This window comes from Apiospora kogelbergensis, assembly GCF_038363985.1.
Source record: "Apiospora kogelbergensis strain CBS 113332 chromosome Unknown utg000001l_segment0_segment0, whole genome shotgun sequence".
In the NCBI taxonomy this organism is placed as follows: Eukaryota; Fungi; Ascomycota; class Sordariomycetes; order Amphisphaeriales; family Apiosporaceae; genus Apiospora; species Apiospora kogelbergensis.
In genome coordinates, this window is record NW_027117418.1 from 6,832,931 (window position 1) to 6,849,047 (window position 16,117).

Sequence of the window (16,117 nt, forward strand, 5' to 3'; positions counted from 1 at the left end):
AGAAGAAACTTTTCAAGGCTGCCGGATAAAATGGACCGGCTATAGCGACTTGGATAATCGTGGCAAGCGCAAGGGAAATAGCGCCGTAGGTGACAGGTCGGTCGGTCAAGGGGGCTCAAGCCAATACAAGAACTGGTATCGTCAAGATTGCTGAGAGAATGCTCAAGTTACCCACATGTCGCACGTGTTTGTTCCCGGCATTCAAAGCATAGCCTTGGCGAATAGGGGCTAGCTCGAGCTGTCTACCGAAGGCTATCTCAGCCAACTCTCGAGCTCCAATGACTTTTGGGTCAAAGTTGACTTGGACCGTATCCTTCCATATAGCCTTTGTTGATGCTACTCCTGATGGGAGTCTTTGCTGTGTGGCTGCCTGCAGGTCTCCCGTTAGGACCACTTCGATGGAAGCCCCTTTTGTGCTGATCTCCTCGCAGTCGAATCCTGTCTTTCTTGCCAGTTGTCGGACCACCTCGGCAACAGAGACGATTCTTGAGTCATAGTCAAACTCTGCTCTGGACATGGCGTGACTCGCCTTGAGGTTCTTAATGCCTTGGAAGGATTCCAAGGTACGGACCAGCTTTGTCTCGCATCCTGTACAAGTCATGCCAGTAACACAGATGACGGCATGTTCTGTTCCCGAATACCTCCTTTCGATATCTATGCCACTCGGCAAGACTCTTGCCCCACAGCGATAAGTGCACTACATGTGCAACCGATGGCAGTCAGTCTCTCCGCATACTTGCTACGTGCCTGTCGTACGTGATAATTACAATGAGTCTCTGGGGATGACTTAGGTTCACAGCCAGAGGGGCCTGGAAAGATGTTAGTAGAGCAACGTAATGGCAGACATGTCCAGGCCGACCTCCAGCGGCGTCACGTCCGGCAGGGTCTTCAAGTGTCTTCTCGCACTCGCGCAGCGCGACGCGGTCGATGCAGCCATCTAGCAAAAGTGTCAGCAAATGGCTCGGCTCCCGGACCTCTGTTCGCGATGGTCTCTAACCGTTACAGCATGGAGACGGTTTTTCTTGGCAGCAGGCCGGAGTACCAGCATCGGCGGTGTCCTTCGCCCCCTCGGCCTCACAGCAAGAATATGGACGGTCGTCCATATCATTAATACTCAAGCCCTTGGCTGCTGCGCACTTGGCCACTATCTCGGGCGCTCCGCAACAACCACCTCCGCAATCGGTACTGGCGGTTGGCACGGATGCTGAGTTTTGGCAACCAGTCTTCTCGGTGGTGTTGGAACCTGGAGCAGGGCTACAGTCAACAGCTTCGCCTGAGCAATAACCACCCGTCTGCGCCTCTGTTACTCTCTCCTCGATTTTTGGCGGACAACAATCACGTGATCCTTCCACAAAACAAGCAGGTGTGAGATCTGGGTTTTGGTCTTTGTATGTTGCCAGCGGCTTATCAACGGGCTTTATAGCTGGGTGCCACTACAGCAAGCGGACTTGTTAATTTTACCCATCATCTTGCCGGAAGTCGGAAATGTCGAGCACTCAAGCAATATTTCTTTTGGGAAATACCAAGTGTGAAATCTATCAGTATAGAGAGCGTGGTAGAATATGAGTAGCAAGAGTGCAGTTGCAGTATTTGTGGTAGCGTACGAGGGGTAGGTTGCAAGTGCATATGTCGCACCATTGATCGGGGGGCACCCGCCACACCTACGGTGAGAGATGGCGATGGCACACCTCATGTATCTCTATACTTAGTTGGTCTAGCTATATGGGGAAAGAACGCCCATGGGCACCTTCGCTCCAGCACCATCAAGCAGACGGACATCGCAGGCAAGAGACTGCTTGATCGCTGCCTGGACTCGTATTCCACACATCGAATAGATTCCCTACAGCCGAAACAATGGGCCAACTGGGCCGTATACAATATGCCTGGACGAATTCCATGTTACAGCCCTGTTCTCCTTCGTGGTTTCAAGAACTATAGTTCCCAAAGGTCGGGTGGTGTGCGTGACTATTTGCCATCAATGGTTCCCCTAGCGACTTCTTGTTGTCATTTTGAGCATGTCACCATCGCCGACAAATAGCCGCTCCAAGTGGTAGAATGCTATGGTATCCTGGATAGGGTCACCCGTGTTCGTTTCATGAGCGCCCCTTTTGTGTTTGCGTACAAGACCACCACTTCGCTCGCCAAAGTAGCCCATCGATATTCGTGCGAGCGAGGGCACGGAGATGACCATCAAGGCCACAGCGCCCTCGATATTTGACCAAATCATGATGCCATGAAGTTTATCTGCAAATTTATGTGGTTGGTTAGCTCAACATTTACTATACCACATGTATCGCGGTCGAGTAAGGGGGTAGGCTTTGGAGGAGCGCTCACAGAGCTGTTCGTGGGATGTCGCATAAGCGTCAAAGGAAGGGAAGCGAGCCAGCGGCGCAATGCTGGCGTATATTGCGAACACGAAGAGGACACCGAGCGCCCACTTAGCCTTCCTAGAGAATTCGAACCGTCGGAGGACGCGCCAGGCAATCACAACCAAAGATATGTCGATGGCGGAGCTGATGGCGGAACCGACGAACATGCCGCTCGACCCCGCTAGGAAACGGTCCTGGCTGCAGGTCCCGAGAGCCGGATTCCATGTGGCAGCGATAGGGTCACAGGTTGCGATGTCGTTGGCGATATCCCAAATGAAGACGCCCGCAGATAAGGCAAATATGAACCACAACTGGGGGACGAGGTGGCTCCCCTTGGTGCGGTTTAATAAAGTCACCACGACTGTGCATCTGGCAAACAGGATCGTAAAAGTGATGCAAATCTGCCAATAGAAATGGTATTCCAGGGCCCGGAGCTTGATGAATTGGTTCAACTCATCGTCATGCTTTCCTACGCCGTAGAGCGCAGACAAGACCGTGTAAATCGTCACTGGTATGAGTGTTATCTGGTCCGGAAGAGAGCCAGGTCAGTCATCTCTGCCTATCATCGGCAAGGACCAAAGCGATAGGGGGCGAGGTTGCTCACGAAGCCCAACACCACCAGCGAGTCGTCGTGGCCCCATACAGACCCCTCTTGTGGCCCGGCATTACGGGTCAACAATCGAACCAGAGCCCGTAGGGCGACGAACAACGTAGCTCCAGTGAGTAGGAAGAAAGTGACAACGATGAGACCCAGGGACTTGCCAGAAGGAGGTGCCATCGGGGACAAAGAGTAGGCGATCTGTGCCCGGTCGCCCCCGGAGAGTTGGTCGAAACTGGCATTCATCGTGATACCCGATTTCAGCCAAGTCTAATGAGTTTACACGTGATAGTCAGCACAACTAAGTACTGAATCTGGGACTCGCATCGCGGATATATTTTGGTTAGTACCTTGCGCAGCTTTGACAGTGCAGACAGCGTATGTTGATATTGCCCTCTCGGAATCCCCCAAGTTTCGAACATGAAGATATCGGCTCTTATATACCTGAGGACTACTCTATATATCATAGATATCCGATGATATTTATCCAAGCTTTTGATACGGTGAACGAATAACTGCCCGGGCTGCGGTGTAGATCTCATCTGGCATGCCATCTAGGCTCGGGATGTTAAGCACCTACATACCGATCCATCCCAACTGCCAGCCGCCGATCGGTGCTTCTTTGCGAGATCAGTGTGGTGTTTCATGCAAGAGCAATGTCCTCGGCGAGGGGCTGGTTCCTAACGGCTGCTTAAACTCAAAATTGTACGGCCATGTCGATGAGCAATCCAGCTGGGTTGGGAAGGCACCAATCAGTGCGGACATTAACAACTTAATGGTATTGTAGAGTGCGCCCAGGGAAAAGTTAGTAAGACCACAATTATATTTTCTTGCTGAAGATGTGCTTGACATGGGCCATTAGCTTGTTGCTGTTATGATAATAGTCTAGACCTCACGATGCTGTGTTTAGTATATTAACTCTAATCTCCAGTAATGCAGACCGTTAGTATGCGAAAATAGAAAGGGATGAGCCTGTTGGTGGGTTATACACAATATAATTCCGCCATGGGCTGGACAGAGGAAGGTAAAGTTATGTTCGCAGCCGAGTGGCGCTCCAATACTACCCCTTTCTCTACCGCGCAGCATCATGTCTGTCTATATTGCCAGTAATTGACTCAACAAGCCGGCTCCTGTTGCCGTGCCCAGACACAGCCGGTAAACAAAGTGCGGCAGCTATTCAAACTTGCAATTCCAAGCGAACTGCTCGAATAATACTGTAAAAGACAAGCACTACAGGAAGACGAAGATATTCTGAGAACTAATTTGGACGGCACACATTACTTGGCGGTGTCAATGCATGTCACAACTACGTGCACAGTGTTAGCATACCCCTGGTTATGATACTTTTACATGGAAGTACGAATCCTACACACATGTGCCTAGTGAATAGCTCCTAGTGACACTGGAGCAGCGGTTGAAAGGGGTTTTCGAGCCGAGGTAAGTTGTCAGCTGTTTACAATAATTGTATATGGCCTCGCAGCCGGATCACCACAGGATCAGCTTCGAGAAAAATGCGGCCGTAACTTAATATGATGCCCAGCATTACGAAATAACATACAAAGTTACAGACCTCAACGAAGCATGTAGTTTTTGGGAATGCCTACTATACGACTTGCTCATACAAAATATAGACATTGATTCCGTACGGTAGGATTGACATGACGGCACACGAGCGAGCTGTTTCCACAGTCAAGTTGGCGTCAACTTGCCACGTGCATTGCTCTACAGACGGCTTGCCGAAGATCAAACACCTGTCGATCAAGGACGCGATGTTGACGATGATACGGGAAATCCCAAAGCACGGAGCAAAACACCCATAAATGGGCCGGCTACAAGTCGCATTCTCGATGTCATTCATTGGGCTGTTCCACCAAATACGCCACTTGAAGAAAAAAAACAAAACGTGGGCGTCTCGCCTGTGTGACAGAGAGTTTGCATCGTGGCGCTGAGACAGGTGCCGCTTGGCGCATTGGCTTCCGAGATGTCCGAGATGTTTATTCTTCTTCTATACCCACCTTGGGTATAGAAACACCGCACCCTAAAAAGTCAATCAATTGACTGATTACTGTCTTCAAGCTGCATAACGACCAGAAGCGTATATATGCCGCCTTCAAAGATGTCGGCGGTACAAGAGGCGGCGGCACAACTGGGTGGCTCGGCGACTGCGGCATGCCAGTCATCATCGGACCTTGTCCGCTTCAGATGGCTGCTGGCGTGGCAATTTGAAGTACGAGAGCAGATACTGGTGCACCGTGCTATCCAGTATCTACGGATTTACACACATAGCTATAAGAAAAACATCATGGCATGGCATGGCATGGCATGAACTGCCAACTGCCTGGGATCCCAATGAGGCTCTTTGGCATGTTCCTGGCACTAAACCCAACTAGACCGAGACCATGATGCACGGCCGTCGGGGGCCGTCGTTGCGTGGAGCAGAAGAGCAGAAAACAGGAGAGACGAGTCGAGACGGGGCTGTCCGACAGTTCGTCCGACCTTTCTCCCCTACTAATAGAGTGTCAGGTGCTCTCCGTTGTGGATCTTCTGGCTCTTTGACCACGAACAAATACATCTCGACTTCGGGTGTAACCATTGCGAACGGCTTTGTCTGTTCGGTAACACCGCCTAGTCTGTGCATCGCAACGGTCTCGCAAGCCGACATCGTGTTGGGAGGCATACGCGGTGGCAAATAAATACCCTTTTGTCCCTCCCAAGCTACGTTGGACTAGCCAGAAGCCCATAGCCTCTCTGTACACACAGGCAGACTCCCCAGGGAATTGATTGACGGAAGGGTTCTCCAGCTCCCCTCCACCAACTGTTAGGTGGGTACCCCCAAATCATGAACTCCTCGCTTGGATTTAGTATCCCAGGAACGAAGCGACAGCGGGCTGGACCTTTCTAAGTCGAACGGGTAATTTCATATCCTCCACTGGCTATAAACCTCACCAGGCCAGGGTGGCTGTGCTGTGCGAGCATTATGTATACACGGTTTATTCGAATTCCGGCTCGTGGACGGCAAGGGGATTTATTTTCCTGCCTGATACCACGTACAGTATGTACATGCAAACTTGGCTACTGATCCTCTTGACTCGGCGGCAAGAAACCCTACTACGGGCAGCAACTGGACCCTCAGCGGCCATTTACAGACAATCAAGGCGAGCGAGTGACGAGATCGAGTTTCATATGGCCACAAATTTTCGTGCTTGGTCGCGATTATGACCAATCGAATGTGTGAGCGACTGGCAATGGCAGGATCCAAAGTCTCACGCACCCATCATTGGATCACGTTGTTTCATGGCAAGGGTGCTTCTCGAAACATCGAGCTGCCAATGAGCGAACGAGAAGGAATGCAAGTCACAGACCTCCACTTCCTTTTGACCCCTTCTTTTTCCCGTCCTCTCTTGCGATTGACAAGTTAAAGTTGAGACCTCAGCAATCTCTTCCTTAGCAGCGTACTAAAAGGCTTGCCGCGCGCCATATCGCTGATCGGTCTGGACGCCTGCAGCTCGCCATTGACGTGTCTGCAACAAAGAAAGGATAAAGGTGGGTTAGCAGGTGGGCTTGCCGCGAGAAAAGAAAGCATCTCGACCAAGACCCTGCCCAGATTCTGAGCTGGCTGGGGCACACGACTCACAGATGCGCAGTTGGCACTTGCTCATCTTAATCTCAACCTTCTGCTACTCCGTACTGCATACTACGTAACAGGCGGTTCCCTGCTCAGTACCTGCTCTCCTATTGCCTATCCAGCACCATCCAGCGCCATCCAGCGCCATCCAGCTTACGAGTACTCCGTCGTTCAATGCTACGAATAAGTACGGTAATATGGATCGACCCCAGAGCCCCAGGCATTGAAAAAGACAGCATGCAATTACATGTACATACATAGATGCAGCATGCCAGGAAGCAGGGAGGCTGAGCAGTCTCTGTCCATCGTCGTGGGATCGGGCAGGATTATCTTCCCCAGTCGCCGGTTGCCGGTCGGCCAGTGGTTTTCGTACCTGCATGCCATCGGCCATGCAGCAGGCAGGAGGAAAGGAGCTAGCGCTCCCTCCATGCGCCAAGTCAGGCACATGGCACACTCCCCTCTCCCCTAACACAAACACATGTGAGATGTACAGCAGCGATAAAGCGAGCAAACCAAACATTTACCCACTCCCTAAAGACAGGGGCAAGATAGGCCGTTCTGATTAGTTTGATTGCCTGCTTCCCAAAACGGTCTGCAGCGACAGGGGCGACGTCTGCAGGGGTCACTTGGCGGCCACTCACGGCGCTTGGCCAGCGCCTCGCCAGGGAAGAGAGATTGCACTAGAAGTCCCGCATACCGCCGTCCGTCAACCATCTTCCCATTCCAATGGGCGGACTAGCAGAATGGCGCAGGATGGCAGAATGGCCAAATTTGTTCCTGACCATCGCCTGACCGACTGCAACGCTACCCTGGGCCAAGACCCCGGCATCCCGACCCTGGTGTACTAAGATACCTGCCCCGTAGATGGACGGGCGACGGACAACATATCGCTGCAGTCGTTGTGTGTCTTTCCTCCCCCTTCCCACTCCCCCCGACACCATCCACTTTCGCTGTGTGTGCTGTGCTGTTTTTGGTCGTTGGCGCAGATTGTGCCCATCTTGAAAGTCACTGGAAGTATACTGCGAGACATCCATCCTCGCTTGGCTACGCTCCGTTCGGTTGGAACTTGGAAACCAATAATCTGCCCTCCACATTCCCTAATTCCCTTGCCCATCAGCTCAGGTCATGAACGAGGTGACAAGGGCCTAATAACTGAACCAACATGGAGCCTGTCAACCATCAACATGTTCCCCAGAGGAGGAGCCCCTCCCTGACGTCCACTTCTGAGACTCTCGCTGCTTCATCTGATGTTTCCTTCCCTTCTACTCAAAGTCTTTCCCGGGACCAGGTTACCACTGCTAGAAACACACGGAAGCTCGTCATCAACAGTTCGGTAACCTCGCCTCCGCAGACCCAACCGATTCGTCGCAAGCCTCTGTCTTCCACGGCCTCGCCCATCGTCTCGAGATACTCGTCGGGTGCATACCTCGGCGTCGCCAAGGACCTCCAACGACCCGAACAGCGGTACTCGAGATCCTTTTCTTTGGATAGCCCTACCGTCTACGAGTTCCCGCTTGCCATCAGGCAGAAATCTCCGGTGTTAATCGAGCTGCCACCTAAGACCGTGGCGCATCGGACACCGGCACGCAGCGAAGAGTAAGTCAAATGTCTCGGTGACATGCAATCCAAACCAAGATGCAGCCGTGGGCAGGAGGTGCTAAATGATTAAAGCAGGACTCTTTCCATTCTTGAAGAGTTTCCTTTGCCTATGCAATCTGATCAGACTGCCGAAGTGGGTGAAGCCAAACGACCCAGGTCTCCAGACCACCACGACAACCCTGCAGCTCCTCAAACAGTGGCTACCGCTGGGCTGACACAACCCGACGACCTGGCCGTCTATGAGAATCCATTGCCTGCTGACGCAGAGGATGATCACTTGAGCGTCTTGGACGGCTACGATTCTGACTCGTCTGTCCAGTCTAATTATAATAATCATAATCCCAATCCCAATCCCGTGGCCCCCACGGAGAACATGTCACTCTTCGTCAACCGCAAACCAGCACCACCAAACCTTACTCTCAACCAAGCTAACCCAGAGCCACACGAATCTACAACGTCGCCAACCCATAATAATAATCACGAAGTCAAGACACCTAATACAGACAAGCCCCTGCCCAAATCACCTGGGTCTTCTAAGCTTGGAACTTTTTTCAGTTGGGGTTCACCGTCGGCCTCAACGTCAGAATTCTCGCCACTGCCCTCGCCGTACGGCCCCAAGTCAAGCGTCTATACAGATGCTTCCCCTGTCACCACCATCAGACCAGAATCTTTACTTGAAGCCCCAAAGGGGCCCACCACTTCGAGAGAATACAGTGAATCATACCTTGACACACCAGCCAACATCTTGCCATCTCATCCTGCGGAGATCGAGGAGATGGAAGAAGAGTTGAAGGCCATCTCGGGCGAATTGGCGTCGTCAATTCGCCGAGAGATGGACCTCGAGGACCTCGTAGATAGACTGCAAGCCGAGAGGGACAACCCCATATCCTCCTCCAACAAGAGAACCAGCGACTATTTCTCCGACTCGGGGTACAGCTCTACCAAATTCAGTGACTATGATCAGTCGAGGGAGGAAGTCGAGAGGATCCAGCGGAGAGCGGAGCAGGAAATGGCACAAGTCAGGTTGGAACTGACTAACAAGCTGCAAGACGAGCGGACAAAGCGACAGCAGCTCGATGATCAAATCAAGGATCTGTCACAACGAGCCTCTCAGATCGATTTGGAGGCGCTTAGCAATGCTGATGATTCCGACAGAGTTAAGGAGCTGGAAAACACTTGCGAGACGTTACGACGCAAGCTGACCGAGGAGCGACAAGTCAAAGACAACTTCGAGGACCTATTGGCCGTCCTCAAGGACGAACTTCAAAATGCCGCCAACGAGCGCGACAACCTGCGCGACGAGGTCGTGCCACAGCTCCGTGCTCGGGTCGAAGGCCTTGAGGCACAGGCCACTGATTTGGAAAAAATGTCGTATGAGTCGACGAAGATGCAACAAGAGCTTCAGTCGCTCAAGTCAGAGAACACATCTCTGAAACAAGAAAAAGAAGAACGGTCGATTGGAAGCATCGCTGAGGAATCTTCCCGGCTATCCCGCTCGAGCTCGCTAACAGGACCGCCGCCATCTTTCCGACTACAAAGGCCGCCTTCCATATCGAGACCTCCTTCCTTGTCCAGGTCGGCTTCTCTGTCGAGGTCCAAGTCGGTCAAGACCACCGAGTCCCGCGATGCGCTTTCGGACCGGCTGAAGGATGTCGAGGAACAACGTGATGCGCTCCACCGGGCTCTGAAGGCTCTTCTCGAGCGGCAAGAATGCCAGAACCGTGAAAACGAGAGGAAGATCCGAACTCTCGAAACCGAACGCGAGCGGCTTCTCAGCGGCTCTCCGCAGAAGGCCGGTTTCGTCAAGGAGGTCTCCAACCTGCGCGAGGAAATCAACGTCCTCCGCCGCAGGTCCGAAGAGGCCCTTGAGCAAAGGTGGCAAGTCGAGAAGGGCCTTGCGGGAATCAAGATGGATCTCGATCGCGCAGAGCAAGAGATTTCGTCATTGAGAAGCCTCCTCGATGAGAAGGATATCCTCATCCCCGAGAACCTATCGCGCTCGAGCGCAGGCTCTGACAGCTCTTATCATCCTGTCACGTCTGACTCTCTGAGGGAGGCCTACAGAGGTCTCCAGGAGGCCTATGCGGAGTCGCTCGAACGCATCCAGAGCATGGACCCCAGCAGCTCTTCCGACGAAAAGACCAAGCTGGCTATAGAGAGGCTTGAGCAAAGCTTGTCGTCCGCAGTCTCAGAGCGCGACCTCGCTTTGCAGGAGGTTTCTTCGTACAAGGCTCAACTTGATGCCTTGAAATCTCAGGAACAGACTTACCTAGAAAGCGAGAAGACTCTCGCCGATGAGCTTCACGAGTCTGCACGCCGTGTCGAGGAGTTGGCCCTCCAAGTGCGCCAACAACTGGCCGCCAACCAGAACCTGCGCCAGCGTCTCACGGACACGGTCGCCAGAGGTGAGGCAGCTCAGAAGGCCAACGCCGAGCATATTACTGCCCTTCAAGCTCGTCTGCGCACGCTCGAGGAACAAGTTGTCGCCGCCCAGACTGCTTCGGAAGAACGCGTATCTCGTCACGAGGATGAGCTCCTGACACTTAGGGAAAGCCACAGCCAGCAGCTATCTCGTTTCAGCAGCGCCCTGTCGCCTCGTTCGCCTCGTGCGTTCCCACCAAAGTCTCCCATGTCCCCCTTATTCTCGGGTGCTGGAGCAAAATCGCCTCGTCTCGAGATGACCAGGTCGGGCAGCGCAATGACTGTAGCCGAGGAGACACAAGTTACTTCTCTCCGGGAAAAGGTCGCGGCCCTAGAGAAAGCACTTGCTGAAGCCGACGACGAGATGCAAGAGGTGGTGAGCCGTATGAACACGGCTCAGATTGAGGTTCTGGGGCTGCAAGAAGAGCGCGAAGCTGCTGTTAACCAAGCACGCAAACTGGAGAAGGCGCTCCAGGCCGAGAAGGTTCGCGCCTTTGAGGATAAATTCAAGACTTTACAGCAAGTCTAGAGCGAAGTCAAAAAGATGTGACTTCATGAGTTTCGGGATACCTCGAATCTCGTATGTACGAATACGGCTCTTCGCCTAGCATTTACACGGGGGATCTGGTAGCATTGGTAGGGAAATTTGGCTCAAACACAGCCGACCAGTATTGGTCTTTTTGGCAAGGGAGCTTTGGCGCAACAATTGAAACAACAACAGCATCATCACGGGGTTTTATTGGACCATGATTACCATAATACCTCCTACCACATATCACTTGCTGAAGACGTTTGGCTAGGCTATTGTCGGGCAGTTGTATAAAGGTTCTTTCTTCTGGGAATCTGTTTATTAGCCTATATTTTGATGGCCATTTACCTGTACTCTAATGTTTTCATACTTTAGTACTACCTGTACCTATGTACACCCACCCTTATTATATTGTATATATATATATATATATCGTGCTCCAGGGGGCTTCAATGAGAAGCCCAAAGCAAAACACACTTCGCACATTAGTACTGATGCTCTAATGAGACGTTTATTCATGACATAAGCCAGCAAGAACTTCCTTCTCTTCACATTTGTCTGGGGAGATTGCCCAGCCTTTGGTTGACAACGCCAACCTGAAACATGTTGCAAGCTCGAAGGTTAAAATAAAAGGTCCAAACTTTCACCCCTTTTTCTTTTCAGCCGGTAAGGTCGGAGATGTTTTAGTGTGCATCGAAATCGTACTTTTCTGTCTTCTCAACCTTCATCATCTCAGTCACTCATGTCTCTCATCATGGGCCTGGGTATCTTCTTGTGCTATTTTTAGTTTACATCTGCTTTGGAAATTTGTGGTTTTTTCTTCTAAAGTCACTCGTCAGGGGCCCTTCCAACAGTTCCAACAGGACACTTGCTATATCTGAAAATTTTCCCCTTTGACACATTTAATGGTGGAAAAGTCTGATGTTCTGCTCAACGACAACGATACCCAACTTCTCGGCAGTCTCGAAGACAGCACTGTCGTTTTGGCTGCCACCAGGTGCGGCAATGTACTTGACACCCGAGCGAGCTGCGCGGTAGACATTGTCGACGAAAGGGAACTGCAAAAGGTGAGTTAGGAGAAAGCTCTCGTTCGTGGCTGGTATAAAGGGGCTTGAGGGAACTTACGAAGGCATCGCTGGACACTGCTACATCTCCAAGCTTGGCGGACCACTCGTCGCGCTCAGCCTCGGTGAAGGCAGCAGGGACCTCCTCGAATGAGGACTCGAACAAGTCGCGCTCGGGCCCGGACTTGGGGAGCTCACCGCTGCACAACAAGTCAATGGCATTGCTCTTGTCCGGGCGCTTAGTGCCCTTCTTCCACTTGATGCCGAGGATCTTGGGGTGGAAACGGAACCACCAGTTGTCAGCCTTGTCTCCGGCAAGACGCGTGCAGTGGATGCGAGACTGCTGGCCAGCTCCAAGGCCGATGACCTGGCCGTTCTTAGCGTAGCATACTGAGTTGCTCTGCGTGTATTTGAGGGCAATCGTGGCCACAGTGAGATCTCGAGTGGCGGCCTCGGGCAAACTGAAGTCCTTGGGAGTGACAGTTCGGCTGAACGAGCTCGGGCTGATCTCGATGTCATTGCGGTGCTGCTGCAGTGTCACACCATAGACGGTTCTCGTCTCGGTAGGATCAGGCCGGTACTCGGGGTCCATCTGCAGGACAAGGTACTTGCCGCCCTTCTTCTTCTTGAGGATGGCCAAGGCGGCTTCCTCGTATCCGGGAGCAATGACACCATCAGACACCTCCTTGGAGATGATGCTAGCAGTGGGTACGTCGACAACGTCACTGAGAGCAATCATGTCTCCGAAGCTGCTCATACGATCAGCGCCGCGAGCTCTGGCGTAGGCCTGCGCAAGACCCGATGTCTCAATGCCCTCAATGTCATCAACGAAGTACACCTTGCGCTCTTCGGCAGACAGAGGAACGCCAATGGCGGCGCCGGCGGGGGAAACATGCTTGAAGCTGGCAGCAGCGGGCTTGCCAAGGGCGGCCTTCAGCTCTTTCACCAAGGGCCAGCTGTTGAGCGCATCCAGCAGGTTGATGTAGCCAGGGGAGCCACACAGAACCTTGAAGGGCAGATCGGCCGAGCGCATGAAAGCGGCAGCGGGCTTCTGGTGGGGGTTAGCACCGTAACGAAGGGTGGAGTACTGGAGGCCGTCGCCGGCGTATCGGGCACGGAAGAAGGCCGAGATGTGGTCATCGTAGTCGGCCGTGTGCTCAAATGCCTTGAGGGCGTAGCGGTTTCTGCTGGTCTCCTGGATCTCGCCAGCCTTGAGCTCCTTCAAGAACTCGGGGTAATCCTGGGGGTCGCTCAGGATAGTAACGCGCGAGTGGTTCTTGGCAGCGGCCCGAATGAGAGTGACACCACCAATATCAATCTCCTCGACAGCCTCGGGGACAGTGACATTGATCTTCGAAACGGTGTCCTTGAAGGGGTAAAGGTTGCAGATAACGTAGTCCACCTTGTCGATGCTCTGCTCAGCCAGGTCCTTCTCGTCCGATTCGAGGTTTCGTGCGAGTATGCCGGCGTGGACAGCAGGGTGGAGAGTCTTGACGCGTCCTGCCAGCATCTCGGGGGCCTTGGTGATGGCTGAGACGTCCCTTCAGAACCATGAACATTCAGTGGGGGTTCCAAAGAACGAGGCTTGGAGCATGCTCGGAAGGACAGGCACTTACTCAACTGGGAAGCCAGATTCTCGGATCATACGGGCAGTGCCCCCCGAGGCGAGAATACGGACATTCTGCTGGACCAGACCCTTTGCAAGGTCCAGCAAGCCAGTCTTGTCGTAGACGGACACAATGGCAATTCTCTGAGCCATGATTGCTTCACTCGACTTCTACGCCAGTGTCAGTCAATTAATACCACTGCTCGTCGGACTATGAGACAGAAGCGTTCTTACCAACGAATAATTAGACTTGTTGCCCAAAATGAGAATCCGAAGACACAGGAAATTGAGGAATATAAAATTTCGACAAGCCGACCAACGGAGGTCCTAACGGGTTGGTTTAATTTGCCTCGACTTGGGTATGATGAAATGGCGGGGTAGCAACTATAGGGTCTGGCGCAGATAATTTTTGGCCCTAAAATAAGCTCAGGACGCGGGGCAGTTTTTCTTACCTCATCCCTTTGTCCGTGTGCTGAGACCACACGCACAGTGGGTGGCATGGCCAATTGGCTGGGACCACAACGGCAAAAGGGGCGGGCTTCGTACAGTACCCGCACTGTCTCGGCCCAGCTAAGGGTGGCCCTCCACTTGGTCCTGATTTACGCGCCGACGCGTTTCTGAAGCTGACAACATTGCCCCAGCCGCCGGTTGAGATAAGCCAGGGTGAAAGTCAGGTTGAAAGTGACGGCGGAAGGATATAGCTACCTTTTTCAGCCCGTGCTGCACTGCACCAAAACACGATCCAATGTATGGAGATCTCGGAAACAAGCTGGTAAACCCCCAATGCTGCGATTTTCACAGAGCTGCTATCAACTGTCATTCTACAGGTCCACCATGCCAAACGGGCCCAGAACCTGGCGCATTTGCCGCCGTACCAGACGGAACTGGTTCGCGCGGTGACGCGTGAGGTTCGGGATCTCGAGAAGGAACTGGCCGATATGCTGGAGTCCTTCCAAGGCAGCTTCGACCCTCACGCCGACCAGGCCAAATCCTGCACCATGTTGGTTAACCACTTGGCCATCCGCCGGAATAAGCGGTGCTTGCTTGCCTACCATCGCACAAGAGCCGACAAGCTTGAGGAACTTGTTTGGAAAGGCTACGATCTGGTCGATCTCCCGGGCCAGCAGCTCTCGTCCAACAGCGGCTCGATCCTCCCCGCCAAGGATAACAGCTCGAGCAGCCTAAGTCCCCAGGAAGAGGACTACGTGCGCCAGTACAGCGATCTTCTGGCTGCCTACAAGGGCCAATGGACCGATATAGACCTGACCGGCAGTCTTGAGCCGCCTCGCGACCTCTTTATCGACGTCCGAGTATTGAAGGACGCTGGTGAGATCCAGACGGAATACGGGTGAGTGGAAGACTCTCCCCTCAACGAGACTTGCCTATGGCTGAACGTTACTTTGCAGCGCCATCACTTTGACCAAGAACAGTCAGTTTTACGTGCGTCAGGGTGACGTAGAGCGGCTGATCGCCCAAGGATATCTCCAGAAACTCGGTTGAACAAGCTAGTCGTCTACTAGACAATAGGAAACCCGGCATTGGTCTTCGGCAGTATCGCGTGAGAGCACATATCCATAAATTGGAATACCTGACATACCGAAGCCTTGGGCGGGCCATGGCATTGTTTCAAAGCATCACCTCTACTGCCTGAGCTTTGCAATCGTCCGGCTAACCGGCCAAACTTGCGTTCATCCTGATTCGATTAAGGCCATCGCGACTTGGATGTAGGCCTGCTTGGATCGGCTCGATGCAGATGGTCGAATCGAGTCGTGGGTCTGGCCTGAATGTGCAAGCGTAAAATTGGCAACCCCACGCTCTTTACCGAGCAGGTTGGCGTCGGAGGCAGCCTGGCGGGGCAACAAGGCTGTTTGTTAGTTGTCCAGTCGGCATCAACCGCGACATCGCACTCGTACCGATCGGGCAGGCTATGGCAGGCACACTTGCATATGCACTCTGGCAGCTATGGGGTAATAGGGGACAAAGCTCTGCAGAAGCACGGGGGGCTCGAATGAAATGCTGAAGCCTGGCCCATAAGCTAGCACCGGCACCGCTCAACATGAAATTCAAGAGAATCTGTGCAGCGTCTAAGCCCATCAAATACCATACCCAGAAAGACTCTACAGCGTGGTGACTCCAGACCAAATATATGACTTGGCGATGTCGTGGCGTTAGATGCTACTCCGTTCCCACTCCGTTCTCCTCTGCCAGCCACGGAGGGCCGGCCCGCCCGCTGTGCTCTCCACACCGGTTTCTGGGACCTGCCAACCAATGCTGTAGCTTGGAAATACGTAAGAACAATTGGTATA

The 16,117-nt window shown here is 52.9% G+C and overlaps 4 protein-coding genes across 4 annotated transcripts; 2 read left to right on the plus strand and 2 right to left on the minus strand.

The window, feature by feature from the left end:
• Positions 1 to 1,987: 1,987 nt before the first annotated feature.
• On the minus strand, positions 1,988 to 3,213 carry PG998_002203 (uncharacterized protein; the record flags this gene model as incomplete). The annotated part of the gene is made up of 3 exons (XM_066869021.1): positions 1,988 to 2,244; positions 2,335 to 2,877; positions 2,946 to 3,213. The coding sequence occupies 3 exons, from the start codon at positions 3,211 to 3,213 to the stop codon at positions 1,988 to 1,990; spliced, it is 1,068 nt and encodes a 355-aa protein (XP_066737436.1).
• A 4,541-nt stretch (positions 3,214 to 7,754) lies between these two features.
• On the plus strand, positions 7,755 to 11,141 carry PG998_002204 (uncharacterized protein; the record flags this gene model as incomplete). Its single annotated transcript, XM_066869022.1, has 2 exons — positions 7,755 to 8,188; positions 8,267 to 11,141. The coding sequence occupies 2 exons, from the start codon at positions 7,755 to 7,757 to the stop codon at positions 11,139 to 11,141; spliced, it is 3,309 nt and encodes a 1,102-aa protein (XP_066737437.1).
• Positions 11,142 to 12,043: 902 nt separating this feature from the next.
• PG998_002205 (uncharacterized protein) lies at positions 12,044 to 13,982 on the minus strand (the record flags this gene model as incomplete). The annotated part of the gene is made up of 3 exons (XM_066869023.1): positions 12,044 to 12,199; positions 12,267 to 13,746; positions 13,822 to 13,982. Coding segments are annotated over 3 exons (1,797 nt in total), but the record flags the coding sequence as incomplete, so codon positions are not given.
• A 574-nt stretch (positions 13,983 to 14,556) lies between these two features.
• Positions 14,557 to 15,311, plus strand: PG998_002206 (GINS complex- Psf1 component; the record flags this gene model as incomplete). The annotated part of the gene is made up of 3 exons (XM_066869024.1): positions 14,557 to 14,583; positions 14,639 to 15,159; positions 15,218 to 15,311. The coding sequence occupies 3 exons, from the start codon at positions 14,557 to 14,559 to the stop codon at positions 15,309 to 15,311; spliced, it is 642 nt and encodes a 213-aa protein (XP_066737439.1).
• Positions 15,312 to 16,117: the final 806 nt, after the last annotated feature.